Source organism: Oryctolagus cuniculus, chromosome 1 (assembly GCF_051225735.1).
Source record: "Oryctolagus cuniculus isolate XC-2025 breed Fujian yellow rabbit chromosome 1, ASM5122573v1, whole genome shotgun sequence".
Lineage (NCBI taxonomy): Eukaryota > Metazoa > Chordata > Mammalia > Lagomorpha > Leporidae > Oryctolagus > Oryctolagus cuniculus.
Window position 1 is genome coordinate 215,430,401 of NC_142867.1, and position 27,816 is coordinate 215,458,216.

Consider the following 27,816-nt stretch of genomic DNA (forward strand, 5'->3'; position numbering starts at 1 on the left):
ATCGCAGGAGGCAGCTTAACCCTCCGCACCACAATGCTGATCCAAAAAGGCCCCACTGTCATGTTGGACATGGGACTACAACACGCGAATGCTGGAGGGACACAAACATTCGAGCCACAACACCCATGCTAAGGTGTTTGCATTCTGAGGGTGAAGTTGGGTAAGAGTAACAGGATCAAATATGCAATGCAGGAGATTTCCTCTATCTCAAGGTGAATGGGGATTTTTCCAGGTTGGAAGGAGAGCCCTTCTGTAAGAGGCGCTTACCTGGAGGAGGCGGATTGGGTAACCTGCACCTCTGAAATGCCTCACGGGAGGCTGGGTTCAACAAGAATCAGCAAATGTCTCCAAATTGGAAATGACACGATCCAATGTGGGGATGGTGGCCGTGTTTAAAACGAAAGCACCATCTTACAGAGAGTGTTCTTTCCTTCTGCGCAACCCATTTCAGGGAGAGACCTGGTTGTGCAAATCAGAAGCCTGGGTGTTATCACGACTCTCCTTTTCTTTTCTTTTTTTAAATTTTTCTTTATTTTTATTTTTGACAGGCAGAGTTAGAGAGTGAGAGAGAGAGAGAGAGAGAGAGACAGAGAGAAAGGTCTTTCCATTGGTTCACCCCCCAAATGGCTGCCACTGCCGGAGCACTGCGCCGATCCCAAGCCAGGACCCAGGTGCTTCCTCCTGGTCTCCCATGCAGGTGCAGGGCCTAAGGACCTGGGCCATCCTCCACTGCCTTCCCGGGCCACAGCAGAGAGCTGGCCTGGAAGAGGGGCAACCGGGACAGAACCGGCGCCCCAACCGGGACCAGAACCCGGTGTGCTGGCGCTGCAGGTGGAGGATTAGCCTAGTGAGCCGCAGCACCGAGCATGACTCTCCTTTTCTTCACTTCTGCAGAACCAGTGACTAAACGCTATCCATTCTGCCTCAGAAATATGTTTCCCCCACAGGTCTGTTCTTTCTGCATTCTCAGTGCCATTGCTTGGAAACAGGTGGTCTGCTTGTAGGTACTTGGGCTCCCATAAATTTTTTTTTTTAAAGATTTATTTATTTATTTGAAAGGCAGAGAGAGAGAGAGAGAGACAGAGAGAAAGAGAGAGAGAGGGAGGGAGAGAGGAGAGGGATATCAAGAGAGAGGGAGGGAGAGCGAGCGAGAAAAAGAGAGAGATTCTTCCATCTGCTGGTTCACTCCCCAAATGGCTGCAATGGCAAGAACTGGGCTGATCTGAAGCCAGCAGCTTCTTGTGGGTCTCCCATGTGGGTGTAGGGGCTAAGCACTTGCGCCATGCTTTCCTGGTTATCAGCAGGGAGCTGGATCAGAGTGGAGCAGACGGTGGCTTTACCTGCTACACCACAATGCTGGTCTCCCCGGAATTGGCTCTTAATCATCTTCCCGACATCTTCCAGTTTCTTTTCTCTGCCAGAGTAATTGTTCTGAGATGCAAAGCCAGAGGTGTCACTGGACTGGTTAAAAATCCCGTGCTGACTCTCCATTGCTCTTAAGGCGCTACTTCATCCAAGAATTAAATGAGCCTGGTCACCCACACTTTCTCCAGTCTCATCCCCTACCTCCTCCCCTCTCCCCAGTCCTATGGACATTCAGTTCTTGGAAAGCTGCACCCCTTCCTGCGAACGCCAGGCATATATATTTTTTTTTATGCTAAGTTCTTCGTTTTGCTATCTGGGACATCCAGCAACAAAAAAAATTCATCTTAAATTCAAATTTATCTAATTGTTATTTCCCCCCTCCGGAAACCCTACCCGCAAGAGATATCTGGTAATCTCTAGAAACATTTGTGTGTGTGTGGACACGGGGTTATGGTACTAACTGTGCCCACTGTGGAGAGCCCGCGCATGCTGCTAAACAAACATCTTCCACCCCACAGGACAGTCCCTCCAAGGCGAGGAATCTCCTGGTCCACACGTAGACGGTGCGAAGGCAGAGAAAGCCCGAGTTAGATGGCCATGAACTTTCGGGGCTCCTGGCAGACAGCTCCTGGAACTTCCAGCTTCGTCGGTTTAGAAAGCAGAAGTGGGTTGCTGAAAGGGAGTTGTCCTGGCCTGGAGACCTGACTTTGATCAGGGATGCACGACAGGCAGACGACCTGCTGCAGCAGGTGACGTCACGACGCCGACAAGCTACCGTGTAACGCGCACGCCTAACGGTAACGCGCTCTGCCCACGCGGGCGAAGCGCGCCGGGGACACGGAAACATCCCCCGGGTCCAACCGGGAGCTGACCCGCCGGTTGCTGAGACTGCGCAGGCGTGCAGGCGGACACCGGAAGCCGCCGGCGACTGCGGCGTCCTTCTCCCCTAGCAACGGGTCGTGCAGGAAGAGGGGGCCGGGCCGCGCCCTGTGCGCCTGCGCGGAGGCGCCGCCTGCAGACGTGGAGCAGGGCCCCGGCGGCCGAGCCGGGTTGGCGAGTGGCGGAGTGTGGGAGAGCGGCCGGGATGGGGGTGCCGGTCGCTCCGCGCGGGAGACCCGGGGCTGCCGGCCGGCGCTGGCTGGTGCTGCTGTCGCCCCTGCTGCTGGTGGCCATGTTGGCGCGGCCGGCGGCCGCCCTGGTGGAGGGACTCTACTGCGGCACGCGGGACTGCTACGAGGTGCTGGGCGTGAGCCGCTCGGCCAGCAAGGCGGAGATCGCGCGGGCCTACCGCCAGCTGGCCCGGCGCTACCACCCCGACCGCTACCGGCCCGAGCCCGGCGACGAGGGCCTGGGGCGGACGCCGCAGAGCGCAGAGGCGGCTTTCCTGCTGGTGGCCACCGCCTACGAGACTCTCAAGGTGAGGCCCGCGGGCGCGCACGGGCTGCGGGGTCCCCTCGCGGGGAGCGCGTGGCGCGGCGCCTGCGGCCACCGGCGCCCCTGGCGCGCGCAGCTGGGCCCACGGTGTCCCCGGCGCGCAGCGCGGCCGCCGCCTCGACCTTGGGGATCCTCAGCGTTCCCCCACGTGGCCGCGTGCGAGGGCCGAGCGGGCCCGCCGAGCGCGAGGGGCAGGAGCCCCCTCGGGCCTCGTTGGTGACCGTCGTTGTTGTACAAAGCTCTGGATGTGTTGGGGCTTCGTGAAAACCTTCTAAGAACTTGGCAGTTCACGCTCAGAAAGCGGGCTCGAACGTTGAACGACACCCATTGCGCCAATGGGATAGGACAGAAATTTGGTTTCTGGGGACGGTATTAGTGATGACGTTTAGCTTGGGTTTCAGGAGGCAGACCAACACTAGGAACGGCGAGCTGCCAGTCCGAGGCTCTTGGCTCTGACCCTCTGATTGACCTTGTATAAGGATTTCTTAAGTTGGAGTAGCTGTTCCCTCATAAGCAGAATTAAGCACCTGATAGCTCTCACAGAGTTATTAAATGGGGAATAAAACTCCTCGACTGGGACCCGGGAATAACGGGCTTAATAACTTGGGGTGCAGGACTCTGAGAATTTCTGGTAGGAAATATTTTGTAAATATGTTTAGTCATTCGACAAAAGGTTTCGTGTCCTATGGGGATACAGAGATTTAGCCTGATGCTCTTTTTGTTATTGTTACTATAAACATCAACCCGTATTAAAAAAAAAAAAGTCAGCAGGTGTATTACTGTTTCAGGGGCCCTAGGCATGCTAGATATTTCTCAGTCTTTTATATTTCCAGGCCAAAGGAATAAAACTGCCCAGACTGTTGCTACGTGGTCTGCTCTTCATGATTGCACTTTGTGTGCGTGGACTGTAATTTACCCCGGGGGTCGTTTTCTGCAGATTAACTTTCTCCAGTTGAAAGTAGTGAGTCGCCAGATTCTCCCGTGATGCTCTCCAGAGCGGAGTGGATATCTTGGAGTCGTAAACTGGGCCTGTTTCAGTCACTGCAGTCTGCGTAGCCTGAGTGGGACTGTCATTTTTACTGGCAGGTAACCGAGGTGCAGATGGGGAGCTGGGGAGGTGCTCAGGCCAGAGGGGTTTAGGGTAAAGAGCCATCAAGGAAAGACATCCGAAAAGTGGGGCGGAAGTCTCTCCAGCCGGGGCAGCTGAACGGGTGAAGCCCCAACTTGAGGTTTTCGCCGAGGGAAGACAGCGGTCGGGAAGCCAGCTGGGAGCTGGTGGTTCCGAAGGCGGCTCTGGGCGGATTGGGGAACTTCCTGGAGAGAGGGCAGCAGAAGCGCTGGCGCCGTAGCCTTGGGCTGGGTCTTGTGGGCCTGGATAGCGGTGGGTTTGGTGTTGAGACTGATGAGAATATTGGTCAGAACTGTGAAAGCAAATGCCAACATTTTCTGGAGGATCTGCAAGGTTGCCTCTGACGGTTCCTATACCTTGGGTGTAGCCCTGCTCTATCAGTTAAGCAGAAGGTAGGTAAGAGAAGCTGTGCACTCAAGGATAAAGACGTGCCGGGCAGTTAGAGACTGGTGTGCCCGGAGGAGGTGGCACTTGTACTCTTGGCTCGGAAAGGTGTTGTAACTGGGAATACCTCTGCCTGGGGCCTAGAAACGGGCTGTGCTGAAGGGGGGGGGGGGCTCCCATGCCCCCCACAGGAGAATGGGAAGCACCTGTGAGAGGGAGATGAACGCCTGGGGGTAGATTGCACCCAGCAGACGTGTGTGAAAACCCCCACTGAAGCGTCACACCGGGTGGGCTTGGATGCCACTCCTCCCAGCAGAGCTCTTCCAGGGACTGCTCACCTCACTGCAGCTGGCGTCCCTTGGAGTAAGGACAAGGAGTTGACGTGTGTGTCGGGGAGAGGCTATTGAAAACGGACAGAGTGGTCTCCTGTTACTGCTGTTGCGCTGGGGAATGGTGCGGATGTTGGCAGAGAAATGCTGTTTCCGGGTAATGCCAAGATTTCGTGAACTGGGGTCATCCTGTGGGCCTTCCTAGCTGCCCCCTGGAGGTGATGGGGACGGAACCGCTGTTTTGCTTGGATTGTTTCCTGGGGCTGGGAGCACGTCTGATGGAGTAATGGGAGAAACTGAGTTCCAGTGGCTTCGGAAGCCAGTCTCTGACCATTGACAATGAATACATCGCTAGGATGGGAACTGTCTTTGTCCAAGACGTGGGTGGATGGATGACTGAGGTTGTTTTGGTCAAATACGTGCCCTTTGGAGAGAGAGTGTTTTTTAGATGGAGAACATTGAAAAGTAAGAATACTGATGTGATTTAAATATACTTAGCAGGATGAAAAAGGTATGACACTTGGTCGTTCACTGTTTTAGCAACAAAAGATTCTGCCTGTGCGTGGAGAGATTGGGGAACACCGGAAGAGGGAGTCCTGCTTAGCTCGCATTCCCAAATGATTTACAATTCCAGGTGTCAGCAAGACGTCCAGCCCCGATGATGCCACACACTGCTTTCAAGTCGATACAGTGCGATCGTATTTAGTGTGTTTGACTATTTGAGGATTCAGGAGTTCATGGACTTTGGACGTGAAGTAAAGGCACTCACTCAGTGTCAACATTGGATTTCATGAGGTGGAACAGTCCAGTCCCTCTTGCTTTTATGTGGCTTATAGCACTTATCACACTGCACCATAAACCCCGAGCAGCCCTTCCCCTCGCCACTACACTATGCTCCTTGGTTTCCGTGTGTATATCCATGGCATCTAGCACAGTGTCTGGCACATCAGGTCATGACCGTTAAAACTTGTATCGAGGGGTGGCCACTGTGTTCCAGAGGTGAAGCCGCCACTGCCCAGCACTTTGCTTCACATGCAGCTCTGCTGAGGGCATTCTGGAAGGCAACAGACGATGGTGCTGGTGCTCGTGCCCTTGCCACCCAGGGGGGAGACTTGGATGGGGTTCCAGGCACCTGGCTTCCATCTGCCCCAGGTTCGGCTGTTGTGGGCATTTGAGGAATGAACCAGCAGATGGAAGATCTTACTTTGTCTCTGTCTCTCCCTCTCTTCTGTCACTCTGCCTTTCAAGTAGATGGAAATAAATAAACTTTCTAAAAACCTCATATCTGGAGAGTGATTCAGATAGGTTGGAAATTGAAAGTGGACTTTCTGGCATCTTGACAATGTTGTACGCAGCCTGCTTTGCTATTTCACCCAAATGAATTTTAAAGAGCAGTATAGATAAGTAAATTGGATGGTTATAAATGAAAAATTCCTGCATGAGAGAAAAATTCACTTTTAATTTTTAAGTGAGATAGTTTTTAAGTGAGTAATTCTTTTGGATGTAAGTAAGTCAGATAAAATGGATGTCATATGAGGAATGGCATAGAAATAAGCAGATGTGGGCACAGTTAGCAAGGATGCACTTAGAAAAACCCTGCTTGGTAGAAAATGGGAAAGTGGTAGATTGTAACAGCATTTTGTAAGATCCCAAGAGGATGGCATAGAACAGTGCCTGGCAATGCTGCTGGCCTGAAGCTGACAGATCGGAGGAAGTGCAGAGGGAGCCTCCTTACTCAGGCTTGTCTTGGAAGGGAACAAACAGCGTGAGGACACTTCAGTTTCTTTCCGCTAGTCTGAGTGAGACGGCAGGGCAGTAGCACTTGGGAAGAATTTGTCAAAAAAGGGGAGGCCCTGTTATGTTACTGTTTATTGTTCATTTCTTAGGATAGTCTCTTACTCAATCCTTTGTCCAAACAACTAGTACTGGCATAGGTGCTGGGCATGAGACCATGAAAGGGCGCAGTTCCGGACTTTAAGAATCAGAGAGATAACTTTTGTTGATCGTCATTTACTTAAGTTACATAATAAAAGCACAGGCAGACTGTATGGCAGCACCAGGAGGAGGCAGCGATTGCTTTGTGGAGGATTACGGAAGAACGTTTCTCTGAGCTGGAACACAGTTACCCCGATCGACAGGGACGGGATGCTTCCAGGAGAGGGAAAGCCTGATTAACAGAAACATGAAGCCATAAATATGCAAAGCTCATTATCGGAATGAGACTCACTTTGGTGAGAAATTAGAGCAATGAGTATTTTGTCCACCAAGAATCACTTTTATTACATTTCCCTCCGGGCCTCTTTGGGGGAAGAATTAAATACCAGTGTTGGTATTACCAGTCTTCTTTTTCAGTATCATCCAGACTTTAATCAATCATTCATAATCATTGGGCACAGCCAGCTCTCCATATCTGGATTGGATTCAACCAGCCACGAAAGGGAAATATTTTTTAAAAAATTGCATATGTGCTGAAGGTATACAGACTTTTTGTCACTATTCCCTAAGCAGTATAAGATTACATCTGTTTGTATAGAATTTCATTGCATAGGTATTACAAGTAATCTAAAGATGAGTTGAGTATACAGGAGAATGTACATATGTTTTATGCAAATACCATGCCATTGTATCTAAGGGGCTTGAGCATCCATTTATTTTGGTATTTGCAGGGAGATCTTGGAGCTCATCTCCCCAAGATACCGAGGGACGACTGCATTCACAGAAGTATTATACAGCTCTGTATGTTTGTAGTTACGAGGCTGATAACCACATCAAGTACACTTACCAGGGAGGGCAGGTAGTTTTCTCTGCCCATGCTCACCTGTTGTAAGCATTTGACGACTTCTCTGGGTTTGGTGGGAGAGATTGACATGTTGATGGTGATTTCTGCCCTGGGCCCAGCAGAACGTGTAGCCCGTGTGCCACATTGCCTGTTCCGGCTGTGAGATCCTAAGTGCTGTTTATTTCCTACCGAGTCCCTAATTTCAGCTGTTACTCCCTAGTTATGGCTGAGGTTGATTATATACTAGATATACTTAATTTCCATGCTGTGACTCCTTGATACATGACATCATCAACAACCAATCAGAGCTCTTGAGCAGCCTGAAAACCACTGAGTTGCTGTCATTCTAGCCAGGAACAGAGCACTTGACGTTTTAATTTAGCCTGTGCCGATTTCTGCTGGGAAACGGAACGGTTGGAGATGTTCCCAGGAGATCCTTATCGTGCTTTTCTTGGACTTTTGGGGGAGCTGTGCCTTCTAGGTTGGAGGCCTGTGAGGCACACGGAGGGAGACTGATTAGGAGCTTGGAACCTAGTTTGGGATCAGATGAGGAATGACCCCTAAGCAGTGTTTAGGAATTTGAACTTTATGTATTTAAGAGTGCCAGAGGTTTTACAGTGGAGAAATGACACAGTCTTACATTTATTTCAGAAAGAAAATTCTGGAATCAGTATTGAAAATGGGCTGGGGAAAACAAGACCTTGACTGAACTCATTTTATTTCCACTGTCTTTGGAATCTCATCATTCCTTTTTGTAACTACAGAGTCTCATACTTGGTTCATTTTTTTACTCCTTTCACTTAATTTTGCTTTTTTAAACTATATCCCGGGCTGGTATTGTGGTACTGTCAGTGAAGCCGCTGCCTGTGACGCTGGCATCCCATGAGAGCAACCATCGAAGTCCTGGCTGTTCGACTTCTTCTTTTTTTTTTTTTTTGACAGGCAGAGTGGACAGTGAGAGAGAGAGACAGAGAGAAAGGTCTTCCTTTGCCGTTGGTTCACCCTCCAATGGCCGCCGCGGCCGGCGCGCTGCGGCCGGCGCACCGCGCTGATCCGATGGCAGGAGCCAGGAGCCAGGTGCTTTTCCTGGTCTCCCATGGGGTGCAGGGCCCAAGCACTTGGGCCATCCTCCACTGCACTCCCTGGCCACAGCAGAGGGCTGGCCTGGAAGAGGGGCAACCGGAACAGAATCCGGCGCCCCGACCGGGACTAGAACCAGGTGTGCCGGCTCCGCTAGGCGGAGGATTAGCCTAGTGAGCCGCGGCGCCGGCTGTTTGACTTCTGATCCAGCTCCCTGCTACTGCACCTGGGAAAGCAGCAGAAGATGGCCCAAGTTTTGGGTCCCTGCACCAATGTGGGAGACCTGACCTCAGCCTGGCCCAGCTCCCGTTTGGGGAGTAAATCAGTGGATGGAATCTCTCTGTCTCCTTCTCTGTTTTCCATCTCTCTCTGTAACTCTGCCTTTCAAATAGATAAATACTGCCGTTGCCGCGGCTCACTAGGCTAATCCTCCGCCTTGCAGCGTTGGCACACCGGGTTCTAGTCCCGGTCGGGGCGCTGGATTCTGTCCCAGTTGCCCCTCTTCCAGGCCAGCCCTCTGCTGTGGCCAGGGAGTGCAGTGGAGGATGGCCCAGGTGCTTGGGCCCTGCACCCCATGGGAGACCAGGAAAAGCACCTGGCTCCTGGCTCCTGCCATCGGATCAGCATGGTGCGCCAGCCACAGCGCGCCGGCTGCAGCGGCCATTGGAGGGTGAACCAACGGCAAAGGAAGACCTTTCTCTCTGTCTCTCTCTCACTGTCCACTCTGCCTGTCCCCCCCCCCCCAAAAAAAAAAAAGAACAAATAAATAAATCTGTACGGGGCGGGGTGGGGGACACCCTACACTAATGTTTCACTGCTTGCTGTCTTTCCTGTGTCCTGTCCCTCTCATTCGGGCTGTTGCAGAGGGGTCGTGTGTACCAACACTGTTCCTGTTCAAGTGAGACTGGTGGAGCTGGTGACCATTCCCCTTTGCTGTCTTCCTGCTGGAACTCTGGTTTATGGCATTTGCTGTCATCCATTGTCAGCTCCTTAAGATGCTGTCTCTTGACCTCCTTGGTGTAACCCTCTGCTGTCTCTCCTGTCCTTCTAGCTATGTCTTTCTCTCTCTCTTTAAAGATTTTATTTCTTTTTTTTTGGGGGGGGGGGGACAGGCAGAGTGGACAGTGAGAGAGAGAGACAGAGAAAGGTCTTCCTTTGCCATTGGTTCACCCTCCAATGGCCGCCACGGCCAGCGCGCTGCGGCCAGCGCACCGCGCTGATCCGATGGCAGGAGCCAGGTGCTTCTCCTGGTCTCCCATGGGGTGCAGGGCCCAAGCACTTGGGCCATCCTCCACTGCACTCCCTGGCCACAGCAGAGAGTTGGACTGGAAGAGGGGCAACCGGGACAGAATCCGGTGCCCCGACCGGGACTAGAACCCGGTGTGCCGGCGCTGCAAGGCGGAGGATTAGCCTAGTGAGCCACAGCGCCGGCCTAAAGATTTTATTTATTTATTTGAAACATAATTACAGAAAGAGGGAAGGAGAAACAGACTGAGGTCTTCTATCCACTGGTTCACTCCCAAAATGGCTGCAATAGCTGGAGCTGGGCCAGTCTGAAGCCAGGAGCCAGGAGCTTCTTCCAGGTCTCCCACGTGGGTGCAAGGGCCCAAGGCCTTGGGCCATCTTCCACTGCTTTCCCAGGCGCATTAACAGAGAGCTGGATTGGAAGAGGAGCAGCCAGGACTCGAACTGGCACTCATATGGGATACCTGCGCTGCAGGTGGAAGCGTAGCCCACTGTGCCACAGCGCCGGCCCCTTTTCTAGATATTTGCAATCCTTATAGTATTCTCTTCCTCTGTGCTGTAAACATCACTTCTCCCCAGGGCCATGTCATGGGCCACTCTTTATTTTTCTGAGCCCTTCCTGACAAAATTCAACTTCATCTTTGACTTTAGCCACTGCTCTTAAGCTCATAAATCTGGAATCTGCATGTTCTCCAGGTTCGTATTTTGGACTGTCTCTTCTCACAGGTACCCAAGTAAACATGTTGGAAGTCTATCTTGTTAGCATTGTTAAAGCATACACTAACAGAGGGTATGATATACCCCGGTACAAAGTGAACATATATCACAGATTTCCTTTAGCTCATTAATTAGTGAGGGTACCCATAAGATATCAGGACCAGTTCTGAGGAGAAGCACACATCTGTAGCCAGATAGGGAATGCTGAGGGGCCTGTAAAACTGCCCAGTATCCACCAGGCAGTAGTCCGTTGCATTCCACTGGACGCAAGTTTTTGTCTTCTGTGAACAGGAGTTATTTGCATTATTTTCAGTTTTCCAGAAGTTACTTCTGTTTCAACATACTTAAATTAGGTTATTCTAAGACAAACGAAGGAGCAGGTGTTCTCTGCAGGCTTGAAAGGGAAAGGCTATGCAGTCATTTTTTTCTGCCCATTTCAAAACCTTCCACAGTTTTCCTGGCTCCATCTCCACACTTGCTCTCCTGCTCCCCTGTCCTGTAGCGCAGTGGGGGTCACGTCCACATAGCAGTGTTAGAAACGTCAGCTCTGCGCGCCACGTCTCCTTTCATTCTCCTGTGCCCTTCTGGTTAGCAAGCCCTACTGTTCTGCTTCTCAGCCACTGGTGTCTATTCCTCCCTTGTTCTACTTTTTATGATACTGCCCGCGTTTTCCTTCCTTCCTCCCTCCCTCCCTTCCTTCCTTCTGATTGATTTATTTGAAAGAGAGAGAGAGATCTTTCATCCGCTGGTTCACCCCAAATGGCTGAAGCTGGACTGATCCGGAGCCAGGAGCTTCTTTCAGGTCTCTCATGCTGGTGGCAGAGGCCCTAGGACTTGGGCTGTCTTCTACTGCTTTCCCAGGCTGTAGCAGAGAGCTGGATCAGAAGAGAAGCAGCTGGGACATGAATTGGCTCCCATATAGGATGCAGGCAGCACAGGCAGAGGCTTAGCCCATTGTGCCACAGCGCTGGCCTCCAGAGTTTTCTCCTGAAAACACATGCTTCTACTTCTCATACTTTAAGACATTTCATTTTAAAAACAGATTTATTTATTTGAAAGGCAGAGCGACAAAGAGAGAGATCTTCCTTCTGCTGGTTCACTCCTCAAATGGCCATAATAGCCAAGGATGGGCCAGGGTGAAGGCAGGAGAAGAAACTCCACCTTGTTCTCCCAGGTGGTTGGCAGGGGCTCAGATGCGTGGGCCATCTTCTATAGCTTTCCCAGGCGCATTAACACAGAGCTGGATCAGAAGCAGAGCAGCTAAGAATTAAACCGGCACTCCAATTTGTGATGCTGGCATCGCAGGTGGCGGCCTAACCTGCTGCACCACACCCCAGACCCCAGAATATTTCATTTTTGAGTAACATACACGGTAACTCTCCATTTGATATAACTTAGAAGGCCCTGCATAGTTGTTATCCAGCCTTACTTTCCTAGCTAACTGTACCGCTCCTTTCTTGCTAACCTTCCGCTGTTCTCAAGCTTCATTGAGTTCACTCTGTTCCGCGGTGCTTCTGTACCTTACCACTTGCTGTTCCCTTGTCCTGGAACAACTTTCACCCTGGTCTCACTTGCACGTCCAGGTCCGGCTCTCGTCCTCTGTCTTCCGTGAGTCAGGTTGCCCTGGTCCTGGGCACAGTCAGTCCGGCCTCGTTCCTGAGCACAGAGAATTGTGCTTCTCTTGCCTTCTAGCTGCTGCTTCTAGATGGGAGGGGGTTCCCAGGCCAAGACCTTGTCTCATTTGGCTTTGACTCTTGTGTTCAGCACAAGGCCTGATGCCTTGCACATCATTAGTGGCCGAATTGAGAATGACTAAGGTTTTCAAAAGGTCAGGGGACTTAAGTAGAAGGGGATATGTAACTAAAACACAGAGGAATTGATTCGGGTTTTGAGCGTATTGGAGATGTTTCTGTTACACGTAGAAAATGTAGGTTGTAGTTGAAAAATAGGAGAAGGCAATAAATAAATAAATAAAGCGAGCGTGCCACTTGCATCCAGGTATCCTGGTCTTGCAGGTTGTTGAGACGTAGGTAGAGTGAGAAGAGAAGCCACGTGAGAAGACAGTAGCGCTGCTGACTGCCGGGCAGAGAACGAGAGCAGAAGTGAAACTGAGAGCAGTTAGCTTTCTTCCTCTGTAGCAGAATATAGTGACCTAGGAGAACATTTAGGGGCTCAGAGGTTTTGTTTTTTTTTTTAAAGGATCATTTGTGTCTGTGTGTGTGTTTCTTTTAAAAATAACATGAATATATATTTGTAAATATGAACAAAATATTTTAACATTTTCTTATATTATCAGTTCCTGGCCTTTACCATTCAAGAATGGTTTCTACACTCTGTAACAGAAAAAAAAAATTCTCGTGAAACTGGCTGCAATACTGACTTACTGCCATTTATGTTTATCTTGAGATCAGTTCATTATTTCCTTCAAGGGCAAGGGCATAATCTGTTTTGCCTCTGGGGAGGGGGGACGACGGTCATCTTCGTCAGAGAAGGAAGGATTCTGTGCTTTCTTTGCTTGTGGGTTTCCTCTTGTTCACTTTTGACCTGGATGTTGGTGGTTATGTTCCAGTCCTCCTGCCTATGCCCACGAGGATTGGGAGTGGAGTGGACTCCAGCAGCAGCACGTTCATTCCAGTAGAGATTAGAAACAAGGAGCTTATTGCCCTGCTTGTCAAGGCTCAGGACAGAGAGGAGGAAGAAGCCAGTATAAAGGTTTTGGTTTTGGAAAGAAGTTGGAATCTCCTGACCCTGGGACCTTAAGATCCACAAACTTGCTGAAAGAGAAAGTACTACCTTATTGAAAGGTAAGATATTAAACTGTTCTAAGGTTTAAGCTATTTTAGCCACATAAAGCATATTTTTCTTAAGCTATGAATTCGAGCACTCATTTTTGGCAAGCTGAAGTTTTTGTGACATAATCACTCATCCAGCCCTGTGAATAGTGAGGCCACCCCTTTATAAAATGTCACTCATTTTTAAATGACATTGACTGAATGCCAGGCATTGTGCTAGGCCTTGGATATACAGAGATTACTGAGTTGCGCTGCCTACCTTCTGGAAATTCCAGGAAAAGAGAAAGCTGATAATTACAATGTGATAAGTGCTATAATAAATAGGTACTAAGCATAACAAGAGAGGCCCAGCTGGGTCTGAGGCAGTAACACTTATACCCCAAAGCATTCGTAGGAACTCATGGGGTTGGAAGGAAGGGATGGACTTGAAGTAAGAGAGAATTGAGTTTTCAGTAACACGGATATGAAAAAGCATGTCATATTGGAAGAACACACCAAATTCTAGAAATTCCTCTCTGGATGTTTGCAGTGGAGGAAAGGGGAGAGAGTGATGAGAGAGGTTGTTAGGTAGGTGAGTTTGGGTCAGTTGTGGAGGCCTCATTGCATGCCAAGGAAATTTTTACTTTGGCCACTGGGAAGCAATGGAGATAAAAAATGAAACCTAGTTCCAGGTTGGGTTGGGGAAAAAATACATACATGCTGTTCGAGTAAGAATGTACCTTAACTCTCGGAGTCCTCAAGAGAAAGACGGTCCTTTTTGTTTTGTCTTTCCTTTGCTGATACCCTCATGTTCTTACTGGCTTAATTCTAAACTCTGTGGGTTGCTGAAGAATGGGCCTTTTGATTAGGCTATTGAACTCCTTTAGTACCAGTCTGTGTCAACCTGGAACTTGTGCTGAAGTATATGAAAGTTCTAAGTCCCAGAGTGAAGAGTGAATAGATCAGACAAATACTAGAGCAAGGTAGTGGCCAACTTTCAGTTAAAAAAAAGTTTTTAAGAAACAGATTGTGAGAGAGCAAGTTCCATTCTCTGGTTTACTCCCCAGATGTGTACAGCAGCTGGGAACATAATCCAGGTCTCCCACATGGGTGGCAGGGACCGAATTATTTGAGTTGTTATTGTTGTCTCTTAGGGTCTGCATTGGTGGGACACTGGAGTCAGGAGCCAGAGCCAGGAACTGAACACAGGACTTGTATGTCTTAACCACTAAGTTAACTGCTTGCCTTGTGTGGCTGATTTTCTGGTCTGTCTAATCGTGACCCAAAAGCAGTGTCAGAAATTCACAGTGACTCCAGGGAAAAGAAGCTATCCTGAGAGAGTCAGACTTGACTCTGAGTTATTTTGTAGGAACTCAGTGCTTTGAGGACTCACTCGGGGCCCTGAATAGACCGCACAGGCTCTGCTCGCCGTGAGAGGCCAGGGTGTAGATCCTGGAGTTGCTGGTGCTGGAGGATTGGTGACAGTGCTCTCGGAGGAGGTCAGGACATGGTGAAATCGCGGTGAGAGGATGGTGACCCTGGGGCAGATCTGGGTGAAGTGCTTGAAGGGAGATGATATCTGCATCCCACGGAACATGACCTTCACCGCATAAGAGACCAAAGAAGAGAGAGTAGCTGTTGGACACGTGGCATCCACATAGCAGATTTCAAGGGCACTCGAAGACCTTGCTCACGGCCAGACTGGCACAGGGCTCACGTAGGCGCTCGTGCTGGAGGAGCGCAGAAAGCTGATCTTAGTGCAACATTTGCTCTCAGCTACTGTAATCTAGTGCGAGCAAGAAGAACGGTGTCTCAGAAGGCAGCTGCCGGGATTGGGAGGCTGAGTTAAAGTCAAGGATTTCAGACCAAAAGCAGGGCCAGAAAGCCAAAAAGGCGGGAGAGGAAGAGTTCTGGAAGGATACCTTGAAGTACTGACGATGAAGACACTTTAACAGATGGGACCTTTAGTCCGAGGACTGTCTGCGTGACTTCTGTGCGCTCCTTCTAGGCGGGAGGCTCTGGACCATGGTGACGATGGCTTAAAGGAGGAGTAGTGGCGTAAAGACAGTTGCCACCAGAAAACCGATATGGCAGGAGAGATATCCAAGGATTGACTTGGAAATAGCCGAATGAACTCACCCCTCCTCATGTCACAGGCTGCTCTCATACTGGCTTTCCGTTTAGGACCATGAAGTAGTCTCTAAGTACATGCATATCCAATTAAGCTAGATATGAGTTTATCCAGTTTCATATTCTAGTGAGAGGTAAAAAATATTTTAAGTGTAATGAAGGTAGAACTGTTACTGAGAATGTTCTCACTAAAATTCAACTCAGTAGAAGATATATACTGATTTTAATGGCTACAGAGAAGATTTTTGTCATTAGCCAACTTCTTATTTTAAATCTAAGAAACTACATATTGACAAGGCTCTGAACAGACCTCAGAGCATCTGTGTGGTAGCAAGGCACTAGGTTTGGATTTTGAAATGCTGTTGGCCGAGAACCTGCAACTTAATGAATTTTGGAGAAGTCCTCCTACGAAAAAACTCTCTAAGTTAAAAAAGGTTTTTAATTCTGTCATGGTTTTGACTACAGTCACATATTAGTGATTTTGTTTTGGTCTTAGTGTTCCTCTTTAACATTTTTTTGAAATGGGATAAGGTGAAAAATAGGGTTTCCTGTGGAATACAAAGCACACCTGTGACCTTGTTGAATAGCTCCTAAACCTATGTAATGTCATAAAACATCAGCATTTATCTTTGTTAGAAATTGACTAGGGGCCTACGTTGTGTAGTAGCAGGTAAAGACGCCACCTGCAGTGCCGTCATCCCATATGGGTTCTGGTTCATGTCCCAGCTGCTCCACTTCTGATCCAGCTCTCTGCTATGGCCTGGGAAGGCAGCGGAAGATGGCCCAAGGCCTTGGGCCCCTGCACCCTTGTGGGAGACCTGGAAGAAGCTCCTGGCTCCTGGCTTCAGATCAGCCCAGCTCTGGCTGTTGTGGCCATTTGGGGAGGGAACCAGTTGATGGAAGACCTCTCTCTCTCCCTGCCTCTGCCTCTCTGTAACTCTGCCTTTCAAATAAATAAATAAATCTTTAAAAAAAAAAAAAAAAAAGAAAGAAAGAAATTGGCTAGAACTGGAGGGGACTTTAGGGAATGCCCTATGTGTGGGCACTCGGAGCAACATTTCCGAATGCTGCAATTCTGTCCGTGATCTGTACTAGTCCTTTATGAACTGGGCTGTGACAGTGTATTAAAATAGTAAAGCACAACATGTTTGCAACATGCTTTTGAGTAATGTGTGTCATTTGGTTTTTAAAGCAACCAAGTAGAAAGAGTAGGGCAGCCGTTATAAATGAAGAGCAGGGCTCGGCGAGGCCGCATATTTTGACCAAGGTCAAAAAGCCAGACTCTGACCATTGTCCTACATGCATGTCCCCGTGTTTCTTTGAAATGGAGCACAGTTCAGTTTTGTAGGCACAAGCTGATTTCATCTGCTTTTTGCTTAATCATTGCTTTCGACAGAAAGCCTACGCAAGACTTGAACATGATTGTGAATATATTTGTGTAAACAAATATCTGTGATATACATTTTTCTGTCAGTCCTTGAGAGTAGATGTCAGCCTTAAGTCATAGGAACATGTGACATCTTTGTTAGCACCACGAAGGGGGCACGATTAGTTATTATTAAAGTGTTTCTGTTTTCCCAGGAGGACTAACCATACCCATGAATTTGGGGAAATGTTTCTGTTATGCTCTTATACCTCATGTTGAAGTTATGGAAATAAAATCTTTGTATGCCTTTGGTAACTTTTTTGATTTTGACAGTTTCAGTTCTTTTTTACTCAGCTTAATCGAATGTAATTACAGAATTATAGATTTAACAGACGATAAAGCAAGGCCATTTACTGAAATGTGCAATGAAATTGGATGTCTTGTCATGTTACAGGATGAAGAAACACGGAAGGATTATGACTACATGCTGGATCATCCGGAAGAGTACTACAGCCATTACTACCATTATTACAGCAGGCGCCTAGCCCCGAAAGTGGATGTGAGAGTAGTGATTTTGGTCAGTGTGTGTGCTATCTCAGTGTTTCAGGTGTGTATCGACGGACCTGTCTGTGTGCATGTGTGTGAGGGCACGTGGCTGAGTGCTAGCCCTTAAAACTGAGCTGTAGGTACTCTTGTACAAGTTTACTTGCAGTTAAAATTTATATTTTACGTTAGAAAAACATTTATTCAACCAATTGACAGTATTGAAATTTTTGCCAAGGGAAAATCTTAGAAATTAATGGAGAATAGTATTATGTAACTACAAACAAACAAAAAACCCTAAATCCTTTCTCACTGCCCCTTCTAGAGTATTTCCCACATAGCAGCCAAATTGAATGGCAGCCAGATCATGCACCTTCCAGTGATTTCCTGTTCAACTTGAGAAGAATCCCAACTTTTAAATAGTCTAACAGGTCCTGTCTCCCATCCACCTGTGCCAGGGGTGCTGGCCGTCCCTGGAACAACCACTGTTGGCTGTATATTTCCACATGCCCCCTGAGGGTGCTTCTGCTCAGCTTCAAAACCACTGAAATGGATTAGATGTCACTTTTTTGGGTTGTTTTAAAATTCACAAAAATTTAACTCAGCCTGAAGGAAAAGAACAAGTCAGGTGACTAGAATGAAGCAATGTGCTAGTTTGAATATGACTTCTCTGGTTGAATGATGGTATGGTGCAAGAATGCCTATAGGAGTTTGTTCATATGGTTTAAATGTGTCAATTTTCATAGAAATACTGCTGGACAAAGGAGAGAGCAGAGGGCATTTTACTTTTTTGTTAGAATCCCCAGGTAACTGTTTTGTTTTGCTATTCTTAATGGTTTGCTATTATACTATTTTAGGATGTTATTTATATAACTACTACATTCATTCAGTAAAACAGAAACAAATATGTAGATGCACTATGTGAGGATCAGGGCTTTTTTGTTTGTTTTTGATAACAATCCTTTGTGATTGAATATATTTATGAAGTAAGTTAACATTTTCCTGTCCACACCAGCAGAATTGAAACACGTTGGATCTTTCAGTTCAGACTGGGATAAGCATTGCATGGTATATATAGATGGTCTAGGAAGGAGGTAGGAAGGAGTGTAGTCATTTGCATGCTCAACCAATTTCTCAGCAGCTAGTTTTTGCCATGTAGTTCTTCCTCTAGTAAGTAGGTTGCAGTTTGAAAATAAACAAAAGAAAAGGAGGTAGTGATCCAGGGAAGAGCCAAATAGATAGTCAAGATGTAACGTCACAGGAGTGTGTGATGCCGTGGGCACACCCTCTGCTCGTGGGCTTCTCCTGTCTTGAGGTCAGTGGAGCTCCCCTTTCTGAGCCAGCCTTGAGATCCAGGGACACGTTGGCATTGTTCAATTTTAATCTGAATGGGTTTCTTATGTGATGGTGTTCACCAAGGTTCTCTACCATTGCTTTAGTTCAGATGAATTTTGATGATAAAAATGACATGTTTTCTTTGTTAAATATTCTAGTTTTTCAGCTGGTGGAATAGCTACAATAAGGCAATCAGCTACCTAGCCACAGTGCCCAAATACCGCATCCAAGCTACAGAGATCGCCAAACAGCAGGGACTGCTCAAAAAAGCCAAAGAAAAAGGAAAAAACAAAAAATCCAAAGAGGAAATGCGTGATGAAGAGGAGAACATTATCAAGAACATTATAAAAAGTAAAATAGACATAAAAGGAGGCTACCAGAAACCTCAAATACGTGATCTTCTCCTGTTTCAAATTCTCTTAGCTCCTTTTCACCTGTGCTTATATATCGCCTGGTACTGCCGGTGGATCTATAATTTTAACATCAAAGGCAAAGAATATGGGGAGGAGGAGAGACTATACATCATTCGTAAATTTATGAAGATGTCAAAATCTCAGTTTGATAGCCTAGAAGATCATCAGAAAGAAACATTTCTTAAAAGGGAGCTCTGGATAAAGGAGAATTATGAGGTGAGTAGTTATTCTGCTGTGACCTAGCATCATCCATACCAAGTTACAATGGGGTGCGTGGTGAGGGGTCACAGAGGTGTGCTCAGATTCTAAAATCCAAGAGCTAGGTAAAGAAATAGAAAATTTATTTTTTAAAAGATTTATTTATTTATTTCAAGGTCAGAGTTAGAGAGAGGGAGAGACAGAGAGAGAGCTCTTCCATCTGCTGGTTCATTCCCCAGATGGCCACAAAGGCCAAGGCTGGGCCAGGCCGCAGCTAAGAGCCAGGAGCCGCCTCCAGGTCTCCCCTGTACGTGCTAGTAGCCCAGGCCCTTGTGTCATCTTCCCACTGCTTTCCCAGGCCACTAGGGAGCTGGATTGGAAGTGGAATAGCTGGGACTAGAACCGGCTTTACCTACTCCACCATAACCCTGGCCCCAGATCTTTGTTGAGCAGGACTGAAAGTACAACTGCATTTGGTAGTGGAGCAGGGGGTTTTTAACATCGAATTTGTCTTTGTAAATGATGGATTTCAGATACTTAATAATTCTGAAGATAGTTTTAACCGTAGCCTTAATTTGTTGTGTTAAACTGCGTGGGACAATATGTCTGCAAGAGTGTTACAAGTTTCCGTTGCTGGCAACAGCTGTAATTTAGTCCTACCCAAATTTTGCTCCAATTATTGTAAACATAGTCACAGAGATTTTTTTTTTTAACTTAGAATAAGAGGTAGAAATTTTGTTGAAAGAACTGTTCATTTCAATTGAGCATAGATGGTAACAACTATTTGCAATATTTTATTTTATTTTTAAAGTAGATTGTCCCATTGTAATGCCCCTAAACTTTGGGCATTTTCACAAATACAGGACTGGAGCACAGTGGAACCTTCTTTAGAAATCTGGGCTTTGTTTGTTTCAGTTTCATAGTCATTCATTTTTATTTGTGATACCTTAAATAGATTTTACTGAAAATAAACTTTTGGCTTGAATTATATTTAAGTAAGCTAACTTACTATGAATTGTCAAATGTTTTTGAAAGTTGATTTATTGAACCTGTTTATAAATAATATAAAAATCAAAGGTAGAATACTATTTAGTTCTTAAACTAGTTGAGAAGTTTTCTAAATAGATTAAGCAGGCCCAGTCCACAAAACTGTGTCTCAGAGTTCTATCCTGTGCAGGATTACATGTATTTTATACGAGGTTATTTTAGTCATTACTTCCTAGTATCTGAAAGTAAACTAGGTGCTTGCTAAAATCTAATGTAGGCTTGGACATGAGGTGCAGCGGTTGAGCTGCTGCCTGGGATGCCTGCATCCTATAGCAGCCCCAGTTGTTAAGTCCTGGTCCTGCTTCTAATTCCAGCTTCCTCCTACTGGGAGCAAGTGATGGCTCAGACACTCGGGTGGGCGGAGACCTAGATCGAGTGTCAGGTTTCTCGATTGGCATGGCCCAGCCCTTGCTGTTGTGGGTATTTGGGGAGTGAAATCCACTGACGGAAGATTCTCTCTGTCTCTCTGCCTTTCAAATAAGTGAACATTAAATAGTTTTCATAAAGTCAAGTCTGATGTGGCTGTGAAACTGTGTCAGCTAGTACATTTAGCTTCAGTTGGCATCCACTAAAGTTCTAGAAATACAGATGTTCTTTGTTCTTAATCCGGGTAGTTTATTTAACCTTCTTTGGAAACTTTAACAAAAGATATTTTGATAAGCCAGTAATTATCTTTGAAGATAAAAGTAGATGTAAGTTCATTTTGGAGAGAGTATTTTTTTCCTTGGTTAAGATCAGCAGATCTGAAAGTTATCAGTTAAAATTAATAGTTGGTTCTCTAATGGTGTAGAAAGGAATTGGTGAGTCCTTTTAAACTCAGCTTATGCGTGATTTCAATGAAGAAAATAAAGTATTCCCAGATTACAGAAATCAGTGAGTTGTTATTTTTTCATAACACTGAATGTTAAAACACTTACTTGATTGGCGTTTTGGGGAGAATGATTACAGAAGACAAACCATTAAATACATTCATTGGAAACTTTTACCTAAAGTTACATTTGAAAAAAGTAAATATGCAGTAAAGCTAATGGCCATGTTACCTCTGCACTGTAGAGTCATTTAGTGTGGTTTCTTATGTGGATAGGTGTATAAACAGGAACAGGAAGAAGAATTAAAGAAAAAACTGGCCAATGACCCCAGATGGAAGAGATACAGGCGCTGGATGAAGAATGAAGGGCCCGGGCGGCTAACGTTTGTGGATGACTGAAGACTGGCCGAGTGCTCCTGTGCCAAATGTTCATTGTGATGTTGTTCTCATAACTGAATTATTTTAGAAAGTTATCAGCTGCTCCTCAGCAGTAACTGAAATCCCTCAAGGATTTGATTACACAGAATAATGTAGACATTGAAACTTTCCCTTAAAACTTTATACATAAGACATTTACAACTGTTCAATTTTTATAATCTATTTGTGGCTTTTGTTAAAAAAAAATTGAGATGAAATTTATTCATTGTCATTTACAAATTTTATATGTTTAGTTACAAGATTTGACATGAAAATTTATTAGATGCCATTTAAAATTTTATGTGTTAAGTGTTTATTCTTTAAGTGGTTCCTTATTTTTTGTTTCAGGGCTGCATTTTTCTGCTCTCATGGTCTCTCTATTTTCACAAAACAGAAAAATTATAACAGCATTGAACTGCATTTTTGTATCTTTCTAGACACCGACTTCCTTAGCAGAATGATTTGATTATCATGTCATCTTCATTAAAAGCTGTGATAGGATTGAAATGTATCCGACCTAACCTCTCTAGGAGAGTCTTGTGCTAGAAGAGTCTTTATAACATCCCCATCATCAGAATCCTGAACAAGATCAGAAACTCTCCAGGAGAGCAAGCCTACCCTCATGTCCTTGTAGGATGATCCTGATGACGGTCTCATTATAGGACTGCAATGGTGTTCTCAGACATTTCTCCAGAAAGGACCTTGTACAAAGGTCCTTTGTACCACAGTATCGCTCCCTGTCTGCCTCTCTCTGGCACTGCTCTTTCCCTTCAGTTACAAAACATGGCAGGGCACAAACTGTGTACTGGAAAATTGTTCATAAAACACTGAAGGCCTTGAGTGGTGCAGTTTCTTGTATATGAGAGCATCTACGTGCATTTTAACCAGGAAGAAGAGATGCATGGCTGTGTGCTGTTCTGTCAGCCAATGAGATGTAAGTGTTTTATGTGTGTAGGAGGGACAGTGAATGACACGTAATTTGACTGAATCAAGCATGCTACTGCACTGAAGCATCCAATGCCCCTGTTACAGGACTTATCCCATTGCCTCATAGGAATAAAATGGTTGCAATATATTGTAAGTTTCTTGTTATGGCATTTTAATTAAAGTTGAACATACTGCTTTTGCATTGTGTAGTTTTAAAAAGCGAGTGCAGTGTAGTTTATAGGTGCGGAATCTGTTTCTTCTGGAAGTAGGCTAGTTCTCAGGAGTACAGCCCAGATACGTGACTGATGGAAGGAGGCAGGAGGGCCGAGTTCCATCCTTGCCGATCTAGCCTAAGACCTGAGGCCAGCCCTTCTATCTGTGGGTGAGGGCCTCATTTGCCTCAGTTATAAAAATGGGCGTTTGGCATAGCAGTTGGGACACTTGGGACACACATTCCCTTTCAGAGGGCCTGGGTTTGAGTCCTATCTCCACTTCTAATTCTTGGTTCCTGCTAACGTGCACCGTGGGAGGCAGCTGGTGGTAATGGCTCAATTAGTTGGGTGTCTGCCAACGCGAGAGACTGTGTTGAATTCTCAGTTGCTGGCTTCAACTTGGCCCAGCCCTGGCTGTTGGGGCATTTGTAGAGTGAACCAGTTGATGGGAGATCTGTCTGCCTTTCTTTCTCTCTCTGTGCCTTTCAAATAAATGAAAATAAATAAACATTTTTTAAATAAGGAAGGAGTTTGACTAGATTATGAGTATGACCCTTTTGCGGCCCTAAAATTCTGAAATGCACTTGTATTTCTCTAAACTTAAGGTGAAAGTGACGGGTGCATCCTTTGTATTTTAGGAGAGTGGAAATACAGGCAGCTGTCTTGCCAGCCTCAGTTGCCCGACTGTTAAGCACAGATAAATGCCTTCCAAGGTTGTGGTGGGCGGCTGTGGCGTCATCCATCTTTGAGTTGTTAATGCACAGTGGCACTTCCCATCTAAGAGGGGAAGTCTGTGCCCTACATTAGGAGAACCAAAAGGAAACGCAGGTGCCATGCCCCTCTTTTAAGAGTTTCAAAGCAATTTCTGGCCGCCTGTGTTTTTTACCTACTGATGAGGAAATAGGGCAGACTATATTAGCATTGATAAAGACTGGCTGATGAAAACGACCTGTCTTTGGATAGTCTTTTGTGTAAATGCTTGATTACTTAATATTTCTTCCTGTCTTTCTAGAAATCTCCTGTTTGGAATTGTTCCCGGCAGCCTGCTCACTTGGTAGTGTTTGGTCCATCTTTTGGAGTTGTGGTCAGTGCATGAGTCAAGACGAATGGACTCTCCTTAACAGGGCTGTGCCTCTTCTGTTCTCTGCCCTCAACAAACTTAACTGTGGACTTCAACATCCTACAGCAAAGGAAGGGCCGCTGCTTAAGTACCGTTCATGTACTCTGAGTATTTTTACTATTTCTGTTGTCTGCCCGTCCCCTACCAGTAAAATAAAATCTGCTCCATTTTAGAAGCACTTGGGGGAGAATCTGAGTTGAGAATCCCATGATTCTACTAGTTTAGAAAATTTTTCTCATGTTTATTTTAGAGTTACAGCTATTTTCTTTTTGGTTGGTATTCAAGGATTTACAGAGAGTGGCTGATCATTGCCCTGTGGTCATCATCACATCACGTAATTGAGGTCTTCAAGATTTATTCATGTCCAGTATCCTCATAACAGACTCCATTGCTAGCCCTTTCCCCACTGGTTTGCAGTTTCACAACACATTGATTAGAGAGCCTGTGATCTTAGACACTGTATTTGCTATGTAGGCGTCTTCACATGCTACCTGAAAAAAGTTAAGTTTGGATAATTAGCTATTTTTGGTACCATTCATTTAGAAAATATCTCTCTCTCTCTCTCTCTCTATATATATATATATACACACACACACATATAGATATATATACACACACATACCTCAAACGACAGTAAACTTTTTTTTAAGAGTTATTTATTAATTTGAAAGAGTCATGGAGAGAGAGAGCTCTCCTATCCACTGGTTCACTCCCCAAATGGCTGCAATGGTTGGAGCTGAGCCAGGCCAAAGCCAGGAACCAGGAGCCTCTTCTGGATCTCCTTCAAGGGTGCAAGGGCCCGAGGAGTTGGGCCATCCTCTGCTGTCCTCCCAGGCACAACAGCAGGGAGCTGGATCGGAAGTGGAGCAGCCAGGACTCAAACCAGTGCACATATGGGATGCTGGTGCTGCAGGCAAGCCAGAGTGCCACTCCCTAGGACAGTAAACTTTTTTTTTCTTTCAGAAATATTTTAATAAAAATTTGGCCATTTCCAAGAAATACCCACTGCATGCCCATCAATAAAAGAGAATCTTAACAAAATAGAAAATTTACCATGTGGCTATGATTTAAAGGAAAAAAAAATCGCCGATACTCGAGTATATCAGTGAAGGCCAGTATTAAAGTCACATTCCTTCTTATGGGCTATGATTAGGAATCCGGTTAGATATCAAAATAAAACTTAATACAAATGCAGAACTATTTAGGTCACAGGACCTCTATAGAAATATCAGCACAGTAAACTTTTAACAACCAGACCTTAAGGTGTTTTGTTTGAATGGAAACAGATTTGCTAAGCTAACACTCATCTAGTGCTAAGTATCAGACTGCTGGCTACAAACTGAAAGTTCTGTGGAAATTAAAGGAAAATGGCTATTTAAATAAATAAGATCTAGCTACTTTAAGACATTAAATCAAACATGGTCTCTGTTGAATTTATAATTGTGCATTTGAGGTAGGTTAATAAATATTGGTATTGATACAAACCAGTTATGTGTGACTAAATTATACATAAATTATAATCTTTTTTTTTTGCAAAATGTTATGCCCTTCACATCTAAATGTGGGGTAAGGCAAATTTAAAACTTAATAACTAGTAAGATTTGCTAAATACATTATGTAACCTTGTGGCTTCCTCATCTCTGAGCGGAGGGGATTATCTAGATAATCAGGGTTTAAAATTTTATAATCTAAATCTGCCTAATTCACATGGGTTTAAGGTCCAAAGTATATAGATTGCCTGCAGCTGAGAACTGATACGGTATTTAGAAACCTAGATGATTGATGGCTGGCATTGTGGCATAGCAGGTTAAGCTGCTGCTTGTGATGCCGGCATTCCATATCTTGACACTGGTTGGAGTCCTGACTGCCCGAGTTCTGATCCAGCTGCTTGCTAATGGGCCAGGGAAAGCAGTGGATATGGCTGCAATACTTGAGCTCCTGCCACCCACATGGGAGACCCAGATAGAGGTACTGGCTTTGGCTTAGCCTAGCCTCAACCATTGTGGCCATTTGGAGAGTGAACCAGCAGATGGAGATCTCACTGTCTCTGTCACTTTGCTCTTTGAATAATTTTTTTAAACCCTATGTAATTCTCTGTCTCTCTTTCTGCCTGTCCTTCTCTATGTAACACTGACTTTAAAAGAAATAAATAAAATCTTTTTTTAAAAAAAAACCTACATAATTAGTTATAAGCTTTAAACAGCTTCTGAAATTTTTTTAAAGATTTATTTATTTGAAAATCAGAGAGAGGGAGAGACAGAGATCTTACCTCCGCTGGTTCACTCCCCAGATGGCCAAGGCTGGGCCAGGCTGAAGACAGGAGTCAGGAGCTTCATCTGGGTCTCCCACATGGGTGCAGGGGCCCAAAGGCTTGGGCCATCTTCTACTTTCCCAGGCCATAGCAGAGAGCTGGATTAGAAGTGGAGCAGCAGAGACTCGAACTGGTACTCATATGGGATGCCAGCACTGCTGATGGCAGTTTAAGCTGCTACAGCTTCTTAATTCTCTCTCTCTCTCTCTTTTTTTTTTTTTTTAGATTTATTTATTTGGAAATCAGAGTTACAGAAAGAGAGGAGAGGCAGAGAGAGAAGAGAGAGGTCTTCCATCCGCTGGTTTACTCCCCAATTGGCCGCAACAGCCAGAGCTGTGCCAATCTGAAGCCAGGAGGCAGGAGCTTCCTTTGGGTCTCCCATGCGGGTGCTTGGGCCATCTTCCACTGCTTTCCCAGGCCATAGCAGAGAGCTGGATCAGAAGTGGAGCGGCCGGGACTTGAACCAGTGCCCATATGGGATGCCAGCACTGCAGGCAGCAGCTTTATTTGCTGCGCCACTGCGCCAGCCCCACATGTCAGTTTTTAGCTGAAACAGGACGTGTGGAGTCTAATTTTAGAGCTAGAGTAAGTGTGATACCCAGGCCTCGCCTCCCTTCGGTGCCTGAGAGCCGGTGCCTCTGGATTTCTCTGTGGGCCCACACAGAGTTGTTTCCTTCTGTGCGCCCTTGAAGTGGGTTCCCTCCGTGATGGTTGTGAGAGCCTCTCGTGACATCAGCTCTCGTGTTAACATGATGGCGGGCAGGCATCTTCTGTGCCTCCAGGGCGCGTGGGTAACGGTCCCGTTGAAGACTGAGTGTCTCCTAACCAAGCTCACCGTTTCCCACTCCTCATCTCAAGCCCCGTCTCCTCATCTCTGATTGGCACTGGTTCTGGCCTCTGCCTCAGAGCCTTTGGTTGCCCTTGCTGTGCATTGCATAACCACCACAGGGAACTAGGGATTTAATAAGCAAAGTGACAGAGGGAAGGACAGAATCTTCCACCTCCTGGTACATTTCCCAGGTGGCCACAATGACCAGCATTGTGCCATCTCCCCTTGCTTTCCCAGGTGCATTAGCAGGGAGCTGCACCAGAAGTGGTATGGACAGGACTCTAGGCAGGGTGCCAGTGGGGTACTGGCGTCAGAGATGGTGGCTTAACCTGCTGCAGCGCGATGCCAGGCACAGTCTGCATTTGTCCTTGGCCCCATTCCTGCCATCACAGGGTTTCGTCCTAGCCGCCCCTTCCACCAGGAATCCTAGTCTCACCCCAGCTTCAGTAGCTTTAGCCTTTTCATCCCAGTTGAATATTCCTGAAGTGTCTGACCACGTGATTGTCCCACTGTCAGCTACAAGGTCCCCCCCCCCCTTTTTTAGGTTTTGCATGATTTCTGTCTTTAGCAGCTTTAGATGACAGGCCTTGAAAAAGTTAATGGGAAATGTGTATTATGAAAAAGATTGGGAATTTGTTGAAAAATATTTTTGTATAAAAATAAACATCTTTTAATTGTTTTCCACAGTTTTTGATGTTCCCTTGTATTTCCTAAGATTCACTAGAGCCCCCCCCCTTTTTTTTAAAGATTTATTTATTTATTTGAAAGTCAGAGTTACACAGAGAGAGGAGAGGCAGAGAGAGGGAGAGGTCTTCCGTCTGATGGTTCACTCCCCAGTTGGCCACAATAGCCGGAGCTGCACCGATCTAAAGCCAGGAGCCAGGAGCTTCTTCCAGGTCTCCCACGCAGGTGCAGGGGCCCAAGGAC

General features: G+C 46.2%; 1 protein-coding gene across 12 annotated transcripts; it reads left to right on the plus strand.

The window, feature by feature from the left end:
- The first annotated feature begins 1,674 nt into the window (after positions 1-1,674).
- On the plus strand, positions 1,675-27,575 carry DNAJC25 (DnaJ heat shock protein family (Hsp40) member C25). Of its 12 annotated transcripts, XR_016236985.1 has the most exons (6): positions 2,329-2,782; positions 13,032-13,266; positions 17,184-17,336; positions 18,766-19,236; positions 21,350-22,424; positions 23,642-27,575. XR_016236985.1 is itself a non-coding variant. In XM_089336811.1 (5 exons), exons 3-5 carry the CDS (start codon positions 17,214-17,216, stop codon positions 21,470-21,472), a joined length of 717 nt encoding a protein of 238 aa, XP_089192937.1. In that variant the 5' UTR covers positions 2,329-2,782; positions 13,032-13,266; positions 17,184-17,213; the 3' UTR covers positions 21,473-23,155.
- Positions 27,576-27,816: the final 241 nt, after the last annotated feature.